This window comes from Crocuta crocuta, unplaced genomic scaffold (assembly GCF_008692635.1).
Source record: "Crocuta crocuta isolate KB4526 unplaced genomic scaffold, BGI_CrCroc_1.0 scaffold11, whole genome shotgun sequence".
In the NCBI taxonomy this organism is placed as follows: domain Eukaryota; kingdom Metazoa; phylum Chordata; class Mammalia; order Carnivora; family Hyaenidae; genus Crocuta; species Crocuta crocuta.
In genome coordinates this window covers 999,184-1,013,650 of record NW_027528624.1, presented here as the reverse complement: position 1 = coordinate 1,013,650, position 14,467 = coordinate 999,184, and the positions used below count along the sequence as shown (strand labels likewise).

Below are 14,467 nucleotides of genomic sequence, written 5' to 3'. Positions count from 1 at the left end.
AAAGTGAACCACAGTACTGATGACATTAAGAGCACTGGATATTAAGAGAGTATTATTAGGCTGTAATAAATTAGAAAATGAGGTAACTAAAAAATCATTTAAAGCTAGTATTTTTTTTTTAGCCAGCTGTCAGAAATATTACTGCTTTATTTCTTTGAAACTGAATTTAAGAATTCTCTACACTCAACATGGGGCCTGAACTTACAACCCTGAGATCAAGAGTCGCATACTCTTCTGACTGAGCCAGCCAGGTGCCCCAATATTACTGCTTTAAAGACTCCATATAAAGGTGGCCCTGTTGCTCGTTCTCATTCTCTGATAACATATTTAGTACTGAGTATACATTTAGTTTAATTTCTGGTTACTGGCGCACTTAAAGGAGTCATATTTCTAATAAAGACTGAGTGGACTCTGATAAGACAGTAAGAATTTAAAGATCTGGTTCCTAAAGAAGTACAAGCTTGTAAGCAGATGTGAGACTCGAAGCTGAGAAACACAAGACACTGGTTTTAAGTTGTCTAATTCCTGAGAGAACAGTCAAGTGCCATCACAAACAGATGAAAAGAAAATATGTTTGCTGAAGACTCTTTGAGAAGGTATCTGATACATGCATGTGTGTATGTGAGTGTCAACATACACGTATTTCCAATTATGAGTTGTATTAGATCAGAAACCATTTGAAATGTTAAACTAAAAATGTAAACAGCCAAGACAGAAGCAAAAGTACAGTCAGACTACTCATGGAACAACAGCAAAAATATTCACCAAGAAAAATCAACCTGGCTTAACCACTTCCTGTCAAGAGTAAGTGCTCTAGTAAGATGCCTGAGTAGATATCTGATAACAAACCGAACATTAAAGGCCAAACCAACAAAGGCTGAGCTCTGTAATCACTTTCTTTTCGACAAAAAGACACTTAGAGCTACAAAAAGGAGGGGAAAGCTGTCCAAATTGCTTAGAACAAAGGGAAAAGTAGCAAAGTATTCCTTTGGAAAAAACTGAGAAAAGTATATCTCAAAGGACTTAATGACTAATCACACAGTGCCAGCTTCATTTAATTCTCTGAACCTAGATATCGCGATTATTTTCAAGACCTGGTCACATTATTCCTATACTCTTAAGATCCTTTCCATCTGATGTTCAGATGGCATCAGACAAGGCCATAACCTTGATCTATAACCCTTAGGTAGCTAGAGGCTCATGAGATCTAAAGGCTAGTGCCTTTATCCCCATAGTTTCTCAGGTAAACCCTCCATCAAATTCTCCCCTTCATCCATGAATATTTCCACATTCCCTAACTTAACTATCAGTTAAATAGAATTGTTTTTGCAGTGAGGGAAGCCATTTTTTCACCCTTTGAAAACTAATATTAAGTAAGAAATCCACTTTAGTCTGCCACTGATTAAAATGTGAACCGCTGATTTCACTTGCGCAGAATATAGAAGTTGTATTATGAAGAAAACTTGAAATGTACAGCTTAAAAGAAAATTAAAGGCTTTGAACTGTGAATTTGGGAGCAGGTATACTATGTATTTAGACTCTTCCACGTAAAGACTAAAGATACAACTATATTGTTAGTCCAACAAATAAACTTAAAATTACCAAAGTGGCAAAGAAAGATTAGAGCTTTAACCTGATAAGGGACTGCCCCATTCCAAAATTAGCTTTCTGTATCAAGGCAACAATTAAATTTTATATTATCCTCTAAAGAGTCTCGCTGTTATTTTTGTAAAGCTATGATTTAAAAATTACTGCTTCACATTTGAAAGTACAGATAACTACAGTTACTGTTGCATTTTGTGATTGCTAATGGAGTCAAGATTCTTACTGTATCTTCTTCAACTGGCTACTGAGTGCCTAGAGATTCCAGAATTGCAGTAGTTAAGTAATGTTAATCTCTCCAAACAGATATATCTCTTGGATCTCAAATTTTATTTGACAGTCTTATTTGGGGATTAAATGATTTTCAAATTCTCAGTATTAATACTAATTCAATAACAAACTAATACTAATCTAATAACAAACTAGAAAATCGTTTTTCTAAATGTGGTTTCCCATTTGACGGATGGAGTCAGACACAATTTAAGGAAGTATTTAGTTTATTTCAGTGATTAACAACACTTTTTAAAATGAATATATTCATGGGAGTATAAACCTTTTCTTCATTTCTAACTAGTCAGCCGTTCTCAAGTCCCATGAAAAAAATATACTCTTAAAACTTGAATTCCTGCTTTATTGAATAAAAAAATGAGGAATGCTGTATTTTTAACAACTGAATTATTACTATCTGTACATATTTAAGCAACTAACAAAAGGAAGGAGGCCTTTTAAAAATTTCATTTTAAATTTTTTTTTTTATTTCTGAGAGAGAGACAGACAGACAGACAGACAGCGTGAACAGGGGAGGGTCAGAGAGAGAGGGAGACATAGAAACGGAAGCAGGTTCCAGGCTCTGAGCTAGCCGTCAGCACAGAGCCCGACGCGGGGCTCGAACCCACAAACCATGTGATCATGACCTGAGCCGAAGTCGGACGCTTAACCGACTGAGCCACCCAGGCGCCCCTTAAAAATTTCATTTTAGAGAGAAAGAGCATGTGCTGAGGAGAGGGGTGGGGGAGACAGAATCCCAAGCAGGCTCCACGCTCAGCCAAGAGGCCAACACAGGGCTCCATCCCATGACCCTGGGATCATGACTTGAGCTGAAATCATGAGTTGGACACTGAACTGACTGAGCCACCCTGGTGCCGTAGGAAGGAAGCTTTTTAACTGTTCTTCCTGATCACAGCCACCTCTCCATGACAGGAAAGCCACTTGGATCAACAGGATGCTTGCCACTAGCCTAAAGCATCAGACAAATATACTTGAGGACTTGAAGCTTTGGAGGTTAAAAAAAAAAAAAAAGTGTTTTGCAAATAATCCCTTAATTATTTGCAACCAACACCACACTGATTTGCATGCCCCGAAGTCTGTTGGCCAGTATCCACAATTACCACAGTGAACACCTACGTAATATGACATGCCAGGCAGTGTTTTAACTGCTTTGCTGTTCTTCAAACAAAATGAAGAAGAACTGTCCAAATTTCTATAAAGTTGTAAGGGCTTTTATTAAGACACTTATTTAGTAAAAGCCTACATATTCATGTAACTTTGATTTCCGTTGATACAAAGTTATTTTTTTACTTGATCAAATACAAATTGTACTAATTCTACAAAAAAAGCGAAATTTATTAAGATTATAACACTAGACAAATGAAAATAGCAAATTGGTACTTTATGTGGCAAATAATAAAATTAATTTCTAATAAACTGCTCAAATGGCAAAATGACAGTCATATCATGTAAGGGAAAATTTTAATGAGTAGATAAAACAGAAAATGCTAACACTATTTAAAACATACAAACAGTAGAAGTGAAATGGAAAAACATACAGCAATTTTCAGGATAGCTGTATTTAATAAAGTATTAAAAAACCTCCACTTTTTAAAGTCAATTTTTTGATGCAAGAATAATTTGCAGTAGATTCTTTGTTGTATAATACTAATAGTATAGGATTTCCCCAAATTCTTTTAATTCAATTATTACTAAAGAAATTAACTTTTATAGTATGGGCATTACAACTTCATCTAAAAAGCTAATAAGCAGTGCTGTTGTGTTTTAACGGGTTTGCAATTCTTGTACTACAGATTTAAATTTGACTGTTGTAATATCCAAAGTAATTTAAAAATAGAATTCTATGAAGATGTGTTTTGTCACTCTAAAATGTGACTACCTTTCCCACTGTTTGTGTGTGTTTTAAATTTTTCAAGGTTTGTTTACTTAGATCTTAACTAGTTATAGAATTCAGCCCTAGGCTGTTATGAACTGTGTCCTTCAAAAATATATGTTGAAGTCCCAATTCCCAGTACCTCAGAATGTGACCTTATTTGGAAATAGGGTCATTGCAGACGGAAATAGTTGAGATGAGGCCGTACTAGAGCAGGGTGGGCTCCTAATCAATGTAACTGGTGCCCTTAGAAAAGGGGAACTTAGACACAGACATGAACAGAGAGATGACGTGAAGATACAAGATGGAAAGACCACCCACCATTTGATGACAGAGGCAGAGACTGAAGTGATGCATCTACAAGTCAAGAACACCAAGGACTACTAAGAACTGCCAGAAGTTAGGAAGAGGAAAGGAAGGATTCTCCTCCGAAGCCTTCAGAGAGGCATGGCTCTGCCAACACCTTGATTTCAGACTTCAAGCCTCTGGAACTGCCTGAGTTTCTGCTGTTCTAAGCCCCTCAATCTTTGGTAATGGTGTTACGGCAGGAAACTAATTACTACACCGATCATGAATTAAAAGCTACCTTTCCAAAACAGCATCTTTTAAAGTAAAGCATAGCTTCAGAGCCAGCAAAACCTGTCATCAAACACCTGTGCAAATTAAATCTGTTTAACCCTGGACTTGAATTTCCTTCCTTTGTAAAAAAGAGGTAACAAATCCTACCAAACAGTATATTTCTGAAGATAAATTAGGTACAATGTTCACAACATAGAGGTCAAAAATGTTAAGTCTCAGGGGACCCTGGGTGGCTCAGTCGGTTGAGCACCCGACTTCAGCTCAGGTCATGATCTTATGGCTCCCGAGTTCAAGCCCCACGTCAGACTCTGTGCTGACAGCTTGGAGCCTGGAGCCTGCTTCAGATTCTGTGTCTCCCTCTCTCTCTGCTTCTCTCCCACTCTCTAAAAAATAAATAAAAACATTAAAAAAATTTTTAAATGTTAAGTCTCTCCATACCCAAGCCCTTCTCTCCCTGTAATGAGAGTGCATTTTAACTTGCACTAACAAGTTGTTGGCTAACAATTGTTAGTAATTGGCTAACAATTCAGAAAGTAATATGATAAAAACAAAGTCCTAAGTTAAGCCCTGATAGTTTAACTACTTAGCAATCTCTAAATCCTTATCCTGGGTATGAACACAATATATAAGATGTGATGTTTTCAGAACTTCCCGAGATGGTGAATGCTACCCTCTCCTATTTAAAAGGTTCAAAGTAATTTCAATCATCACAGAAAGATCAATTCTTATGCAACAGTTGATCCTTTTTACTTTCAAAGGTTAATTTTATTCATCACAAGTCTTCTGCTTTACTAATATTCTTTTTAATATGAAAACTGACTCAAGTTCAGTAATAAACACAAGACTCCTGTTATTAAAAACTCATTGTTCAAATGCAGGAACTTTTTATTTCATGTAATAATCATAACATAAGTAAAATAATAATTAGCTTTGACAAGATTAGTAGAGATAGAAATAAAACTCACAAATAAGCATGTTCCCTTGACATGCAAATTAGCCAGTAATATGGCCACAATGTTTAGAGTCATCTGTCCAAAGACTGGAAAAGGTGATCAAAGGCCAGCACCATGACATGCTATGGATTAAAACTTCTATGACTCTAAGTTTAGTGATATGAACAGAAGACTTGAAGAGACAGAATACCTAGAATCAGACTGCATATTTGAGGAAAGTAAAATCACTGCAAATTATCTACTGCCATCGAAGACCACAGAGCTGGGCTCTAAAACTGCCTGATTCTAAGTGGTGAATAAAGACTAATACTGAATGCTTACTATGTGTAAAGACAATTTGACATATTTCACTTCATTCAAGCCGTGGAATATTCTTAACATAGGAGTTTTATACACAAGGAAACGGATTACTAAGTTTTGTCTATACATAGAGTGTATAAATGCTGAATTCTGAGAGGAACTTCCTATAGCCACAATCTAAAATATATATTTGCAAGCAATCACTGGCTCTATTTTACATATATTTAAACATTTTAAAAGATAAATAAGTTTTGATATTTTACTTGTGGGACAGCTGCAATAAAAAAAAAAATTCCTTAATATCAGTGCAATACAAACTTGCCCCCAAATTAGCATGTTATTAAGAAAGTTAGCAATATTACGTCACAGTATAACCTTCAGAAAAACCCAAATCCTGAAAACAGAATCTAAGAACATGAAGCTGACGTGATTATTTAGCTATAGGAAAAGGAGAGAGTCCCATAGGTACTTGTAACAAGGAAAATACAAATTCGGTTTAGTGTTTAAATGCAGCCTTATTCTATAAGGAGAAGACTGTTCAAGTTTATGTTTGCCTGCCACAAATTTATTTGCCTTTTAAAGAGAAGAGGAGTTAACAGTTGGTGAGCCTCTGCCACGCATGTCTCGCACTTTAGTAGGTGGAACACACTAATTGTAGGAAGTGATAGACCTGGGTTTCAATCTTTGCTCAAATATTTACAAGTTGTGTGGCCCTGGGAAGTAACTTAAATCTGTGATAGGCTTCCTGTTAGTGAACTAGATCTTAAAATACAAGATAGTCAGGAGGCTTATACAGGTAATAAAATTATCCCAGTTCTTGTCATACAGTACATGTCCATTAAATATTAGCTAACATCACCAATAATCATTTTAAAAATGTAACCCTGCAGATTAGTTATTAAGAAATGATGCTTGGAGGTACACTAACTTGTCTAAAAGACACATATATCTAGCAAATGTTAAAAATAGTTTTGAAAACCTAATCGCACTGAAATCTGTGGTCTCTTAAAAAGTTCCAATGTTGTTAGTCTTTCCCTTTGTTCCTCTGGCTTCCTCAACTGGTCTTTTACAGAGGAGAAAATTTATTTCATATACTCAAGGTGTTTAAACACTAGAAATGACCTTACAAATTGCTAAGCCAAAGGGTAGCAAACTACTTTCAACACAATTATATCCACTTGATAGTCCTTGCCTGGAATAAAGGGTCAAAAAGGAGGCTGGAGTGCTATGATAAAGATTTTTAATTTTTTTTAAATGTTTATTTTTGAGAGTGAAAGAGAGAGAAGGGGAAAGCGAGGGAGTGAGCACGAGCCGGGGAAGGGCAGAGAGAGAGGGAAACACAGAATCGGAAGCAGGCTCCACGCTCCAAGCTGCCAGCACAGAGCCTGAACAGGGGTTCGAACTCACGAACTACAAGATCATGACCTGGGCAAGAGTCAGACACTTAATGGACTGAGCCACCCAGGTGCCCCAGGAAGTATTTGAGAATTCTGAGAAAAGCAGAAAAGTAAGACAAAATAGTGATAGCTCCCAGGGAGAGCAGAGAGGGCCAAACAACACATGTCAACCAAGTGCAACATATCTGCCATTGCTACACAAGTGTAACAGACTCATTAAATTCATCTATTTCTCATTAACTCAGGGCTCAAAGTCATAAGTTCCAAGTTTACTCTCTACCATCTGGTGAATTCTGTGCATAAGAGCTCCCTCCTTTGCTTCCTTCGGGAAAGGTCAATCTGTGGTAGGGTCCCTCCCTAAGGAATGAAAACAAAAAACAAAACAAAACAAAATTTCCCTCAAGACCTTGTAACATGAGAACACTTAAACAGACTGCATGTTTGTGTGTTACCATACATGGAAGACAAAGAAGTTGATAATGCATAAAAAGACTATGCCACATGGCGTTTGGGGCTCAGTTCTTAGGGTAGGAACCCAACTGAGTCGTCCTGGCACTAATAAAGTTGCTTCCTGGGAAAAAAAAAAGCCTCGGTGTCATGACTCTACGAGAATCCTGCGACAATCTTACTATCCGAAGCACCTAGCAGTTCCATGATGTAAACTTAGGCTGTGAGCACAATTCTACCCCTTGAGCCACTGGGTATAGTTTACATATTTGTTCTGTATTGTGATTAGAACAGGGCAGAATAATTCTAAGTGTACATAAAGAAAAGAGAACCCCAAAAGAGGGGAGAATTAAGTAGAGGGGAAGAAAAATATCTGAGCAAAGCTCATGCAAAATAAACCACCAATCTGCATTAGTTTCTGATGTGCAACCACATCTAATAGTCCAGTCCTACTAGAAATACTACCAGCCCTTGATAAATTTGACACTCACAATCTTATCCCAAAGGGTCCTTTTGCATAATCAAAGCATTTAAATACAAAGAAAAAGTAACTTCTACTTTGAGATATCCTATAACAAAGTCTCAATTGAGTCAAAAATATTTCCTATAAAACCATCTCAGGATGCTTCCTTCCATCCCTTTCTTGCCTTAATTCATTTTTAGATTCTTAATGATTAATATTAATGAGTTTAGAACATCTGTAATAATGACTTCTCAATTTTTTATTCATACTCCAGTACCAACTGCTACAAATTAAGTATATACATAACTTAAACATTAAAAATAATTTTTATTATTACCAAAGGATTTTACTTAAAAAATTTTTTAAAGAATCTCAAGTGCACAGCATATTAAGTATTTACATGTTTTAATCTATTTGAAGTGGTAGAATGTGGGGGGTCTAAAGAGCAAATATATACACCCAGGGAAGTGTGTGTGTGTGTGTGTGTGTGTGTGTGTGTGTGTGTGTCTGTGTGTGTAAACATGTACCTCCGGAGAGGAGTCTGTATTTGTAAGTCTGTGGTGACATCCCCCACCTCCTAGTTTCAAAGGGCTCCACAGGTGATTCTATTCTACATTTCTCGGCTTAGAACCACACAGAGTATTTCAAATTACTTTCAAGATGTACGCCCCTATTTAAAGTATACCCCCGCAAGAAAACAATCTGGGCCATTAATTTTGAATTCTAATTCCAGAAAATTTTGCTAAACCAAGGTGTCTTGTATTTAAATCTCCCATTAAAAAGCAGTAACTGTCATTTCTTCAGAAGTGGAAAACAAAAATTTTAGTGCCTAAAACTTAAGTTATAGTTTAAAAGTTGTCTTATATAAAACCACAGCATCCTCAATTAAGGAAATATTTCTAATTCTCTGTCACACTGCAATATTTATGATTATATACAAATATTTAGTTTTTAATTTTGCCTGTCTTAAAAATAATATAAAGATATTTGCTTCTCCTCTTCGACATTATGTAAAATATTTAAAAAGAAAAATGTTAATGTCTCCTTTCTTGGAACGTTAAAAGCCCTTAAAACATTTTATTAGTAGCACCCAATAAAGTAATGATCATAAAGGCACATAAGGCATAATGAAATTATTTTTAATTGAATATTAAAATTTACCTTTTCTTTAAAGTTGTGCCCATTTAAAATATATACAATGACAAAAAACATCAAAATGTTCTTTAAATCACTTAATGAATAAGGGATTATATATACATATATCTATATAAAGTTCATAATGAAACCACATTTCTTTGATTCTAAGACACTTTTACATTTGATGTTTCTGAAAAAAGGATGGGTCTTATAATCACTGGCATGTCATTTTTTATTTCTGAATGACGTTTCTTACAATCAATGGCACTTTAGATCTGATGAACTATGGTGTTTGTAAAAAAAAAAAAATACTTTTTCAAATTAAAAGAGGTAACTTTTCCTCTCTGAATGTAATATAACTGACCCACCCCGAAAACAACCTTGAACATGTGGCTCCATAAACTATAATCTTATTATGAGTGAAAATGGCAAATAAATTTAATGAGTCCACTAAATTATCGGGACAAAAGACTGGTAAGAATGTAATGGCTTAAATAGTGAATAAACATTATCAAATATTATATAAAGTCATTTTCAGAGCTTTAAACAAAGAATTTTATGTTTCCACCTTCCAATGCTAACCATTTGCCCATCCTACATACTGAAATAAATTTAGCATTCCACCTACAATGTGCTGCAGATAATAACTGCTTTGCTATAAAGTTTCTAACTGCAGTATAAATGATCAAAGTGCACTGTATGTATTTATGCTATAAACAGAGGCCAATGTTTAATGAAGTGTTTAAAGACCAAAAAAAAAAAAAGAAAGAATTTAAAACATAGTATCTCTTGAAACTGTAGTCTACAATGTCGTGGAGAGTCCTATCGTTCTCTAACATACCACAAATCATGACACTACGGACTTGGTGGCTCCTGCAGACACTGCCTGCGGCACTGGGAACAACTACTCAGAGGTCAGGTCGCCCCTTGTGCGGTTTCACTGGCTCGCGTTCTAGTGACAGCACTGGGATCAAGCGCATCAAAAACGTGATAGGTTCTACTTCCAACTTAAACAAATGTAATTTCTCTCCATCATTCAAAAAACTGGTAAACGTAAATATAAACTTTGGGAATTCAGTATAAGGATGAGTAATATCCTTTCTCTTAAATACTACACTACAAAATAAGGACAAAGTGAGAACAAGTATACATAATTTTTTTTCAACTATTTTAAGAATGTCACACACACTCCCAAGAGAGGTTTCTAGATACAGCACTGACAGCTGATGAGGTTAACTTTTACCACCAGAATCTTCAAACCAGTGCAATGCTTCTACATATTGTTTTCAAGTCTGCACATGAAGGCCCAGCAGTGATTAAAAACTTGGGATCAAAAGTCACTGAAAAGTCTTACGTTTTTTATTGCTACTTAATCCAAGTGAGTATCACTTAATTTTAATAATGGTAATGCAACTAAAGTAGTTTGAAATCCCAGTCAATATAATTTCCTTAAAGACAAGGCTAATCGTTCCCGAACATTAATACTTTGTACCAATGTCACAGTTTTTCCTGTTACCCTAAGGAAAAGATCTGAAACTACCTCAAATTACTGGACTATATTGATTTACCTTAAAAATAAACACCAAATTTCCACTCTTACCCACATTTCACATAACAAAAGTAATAATGTGCTATTTCTGTTCAGAACCGTTAAGAAGGACTTGAATTTTGGCCAGGAACCAACCTTAAAGCTCTTACAACTCTTTAGATTATCAAGAGGTAAGCCAAACCAATCCACTTTTAAATTTAAACTTAAATCCAATTTTAAAGGGCTGGTGTGTTCTATCCTTATTTTCGGAAGGGTTGACAAATGTAGCTTAAGAATTTTAAAGAAATAGAGCAAATGATGAATGGCTGGGAATGCAGAGGAAACAAAATGACTATTCACAGGACCAAATAAAAGCCTTCATTAGGAATGAAAAAAAAGCACCAATGGTTTTTAATATATGTGTATATATATATGTAAAACCCAGAGGAGAAACTAACAGCAATTAGGTGAAAATTAAAAGCAAAAATAAATAAATAGGAAACCAATCCCCAATTTTTCTGCTACTCAGATTACCCTGGAGCTACTGTTACCCACAGCCTACAAAACACATGATGGACACTTTGTTCCTGATATATAATGTTTTTAAATCCATCAACAGCTCTATATATTCTGTGCAATTAAGAAATTCACCTCAGGCAAGTGACCAATAAGTACTTTAGTACTAGCACTATCTATGCAGAATAGCAAATATAATGTGAAACAAAGCAATGCAACCGTTTACGTGAATTTTGGCTCCATGCTAACTCTGGCTTCATGCCTCACTACGTTAAAAAAGAACTGCCAAACTGTCATTGCATTTCTTTACAGTATTTCTTATTTTACCTTCATAAAGGCTAAGAGTTTTGACTATGAGTATTGTCAATTAGCCAAATGTCTCTAATTTTCTATCCAATTTTAAAGAATATTTTATAAACTATCAACTATTTTTCTCTGTATGTACATGAAGACAGACATACAGAGAAACAAAAATCTACATAGGATTTACACAATAAATATATACAGATATTACATACATACTAATGAGACTGCATGATTTTTATATCAAAGTACATGTTTTTCCACCACACAGTTCTTCATTATTATCAAGAGTAATAAAAAAACTTCTGCAACTAAGCACATGCTGCTAATGATCCAGGGTTTTAAGAATTTGTAGATTAAAAAAATACAATTCCTAGAACACTGTTATCAAACAAATAAGTTTTATTGGCATCTAAAAACAAAATTCACCCAACATTGAAACGTACTTTAATATTTATGTTGTTTTCTTTTTTTTTTTCTTTTTTCTTTTTTACTCACTGCAGTATGAGGAACAAATCACAAACACTTACTTTGGAGAAACAGAGACCATAGTGTAGATTTTACAAAATCACTTTTTAAAATCTCTGTATTGTGCTCCTCAAATATCTAGAGCCAGTCTTTGCATAAAATATCACAGCTTTGTCTATTACCTTAAAATTCTGCAGCAGCCTAAAGATATGGATAAGATATACCACCACTTGCTATTTTGAAATATATCTATTACCATATCCAACCTAATGGTAGTATCTAAAAAATTCTTTCTTCCATAGGAAGTCTCTGACAAGCTGTTATTCATTTCCTTGAAGTTAAAAGAATCTGGGGGCAACATTTATATTTTATCAGAAAAATAAAAAAATGTTTACCTACCATGTTCATATTAAGAACAATGTCTATACAAGTCAGTTGTACAATTATTTTAAGAGAAAGGTGAACATGAACATCAGATTAACTTAATTCTGGCAGACAAAAGTGAACAACTATGGTCCAGTCAGCCATTAATCTATTACAGAGAGATGACAACTTTACAAAAGGTATCTTTTACCTACTGAGTGATGATTATGTCCCCTCAGTTTCTGTGCTTTCTACCACTGGTTCACTTTCTATATCAGCAACTGTGTCATTCTTCTCCTTGTTTATTTCACTTGAAGAGGTCAGTTTTTCATAAAGTTCAGGATCATTCTGTACTGGTAAAGGTGGTGGTTGGGCATGTCTCTCAGTATTTTCACCATTAACCTGAGGCACATTATCACCTTTTCGTTGAGAAGTGGCCCCTTCAAAAAAATCAAAAACCCGAGCATGAGGAGGGGGCACCCAGGTGTTTTGAATTCTATCTCGTCCCAGACGGTTTCCATTGATTTCTCTGCAGAAATCAAAATCTCTGTCATCCCTATCCCTGTGCCTCTCCCAGGGTCTTCTGCGGTCATCAAAATCTCTGTGAACTTCTTGTCCAAATCCTCTGTTCCAAGGACCACTTCTAGGATCAAATCGATAATTTCCAGACCGAAATCGACCTCTTTCTTCATGTAAGCCTTTTGGACCACCATACACAGGTAGAACCCGATGTTCTCTCTCATCAAAATCTCTATGCCCCCAGGGCTTTTCTGGATTAAACGCAAAGTGGTCTCTTAGACCAAGGTGATCTATGCCTGGCCTCACAAGATTCTCTCTAATATCGACAGGAGGTCTTCCAAAATGATCCCTACCATCTAACGGAGGAGGCCTTCCAGGACCTTCTCTTGGATCTATAGGCCGTCCAACCACATCCCTAACATCCACCGGGGGAGGTCTACTAAGGCTTTCCCTGGCTTCAATGGGAGGAAACCGGTAATCTCTATCTCCTTCCTGTTGAATGTTTTCATTCCCAAGTGGTATCCTTTTTTCTGGATTAGTAACATTGTCTACACTTTGTCTTCCAGGAACCAGAAAAGGTCTTTCTGGATGACTAAAAATATCTCCTGGAGGAAAAGGACCACGGGGTGGTGGATGAAGAGCTGAATCAAGTACCGATGGGGGAGGGATTCCCCGCTGGGGTGGAATTCCAGGCTGTATTAAAGGGAATCTTGGTCCAGGTGTCTGTGGTATTAGTCCTGGACGAATGTCTAACATTGGCATTGCAGGCATCCTCTGACTAGAGAGATTTAAAGGGGGTAGGTTTTGAGGCCCGGCTGGTGGCTGTGTTCCCAAAAGTCCAGCAGTGTTTGGAACATTTGGTGGCTGTACTCCTATAAGTCCCGAATTATTAGGAATATTTGGGGGTAGCACTCCCAAAAGTCCAGAACTACTTGACACAGTTGGTGGCTGTAGTCCCAAAATTCCAGAGTTATTTAGAATATTTGGTGGCTGGGCTCCAATAATCCCAGAACTACTGGAAACGTTAGATGGCCGTACTCCAATAATTTCAGAATTACTTGATACATTCGGTCTTTGGACTCCCAGAATTCCTCCAGAATTGCTTGTCACATTTGGTGGCTGTCCTCCTAAAATCGCAGAGCTACTTGAAATATCATTTGGAATCACTAAAACAGAAAGAGGAAAAATAAAACACACAAAAAAATCATTCACGTAAAAGGAAACCGTTTTTATAATTACTAATGCTTTAATTTCCAGTAGTTAGCCTAGAGTTAGCAACTCGTATCCCCCAACAATCAAGATGCACTAGATACTAAAAAAAATTAAAGCTAAAATTATTACTATGCATAGTGAAATTTAAATATTAAGACGTAAGTGTGGTGTTGCCTAAGATCTTTACATAGAACATTTAAAGTTTAATAAAAATGTACGGTATTATAGTAATCTTCACATTCAACAAAAGTCTTTCTAAAGCACAAATTTTAATATACTAACAACACTACCATAAAAGACGACTGGCTACTTTGAGATATCATATTTATCTTTTGGAACTGGCTGGAGAATACTAGGGAGAAATTATTCAGACCTAATACCTGCTTGTTCTTATCTTTCTGTAAGTATACATATTTTGTGCAGTTGTATTTTGATAACAACACATTGCTGCAGTCCCAATAGGCCAAAAAAGGGAAGGGAGAGGTCTTAAAGGTACCAAAATCTACACCAACCTGAAAA

At 35.9% G+C, this 14,467-nt stretch overlaps 1 protein-coding gene across 10 annotated transcripts in view; it reads right to left on the bottom strand.

The window, feature by feature from the left end:
• SCAF8 (SR-related CTD associated factor 8) overlaps nucleotides 1-14,467 on the bottom strand; it is a 162,150-nt gene that overhangs the window by 56,514 nt on the left and 91,169 nt on the right. For 7 of the 10 annotated variants that reach the window (XM_077755092.1, XM_077755098.1, XM_077755095.1 and 4 more), the window contains one exon: nucleotides 11,764-13,902. In XM_077755092.1, the coding sequence (XP_077611218.1) occupies nucleotides 12,443-13,902 (1,460 nt within the window). In that variant the 3' untranslated portion in view covers nucleotides 11,764-12,442. Of the gene's footprint in view, nucleotides 1-5,203; nucleotides 7,350-11,763; nucleotides 13,903-14,467 lie in introns of those variants that run through there. The other 3 variants (XR_013332982.1, XM_077755093.1, XM_077755094.1) reach the window with 2 other exon arrangements.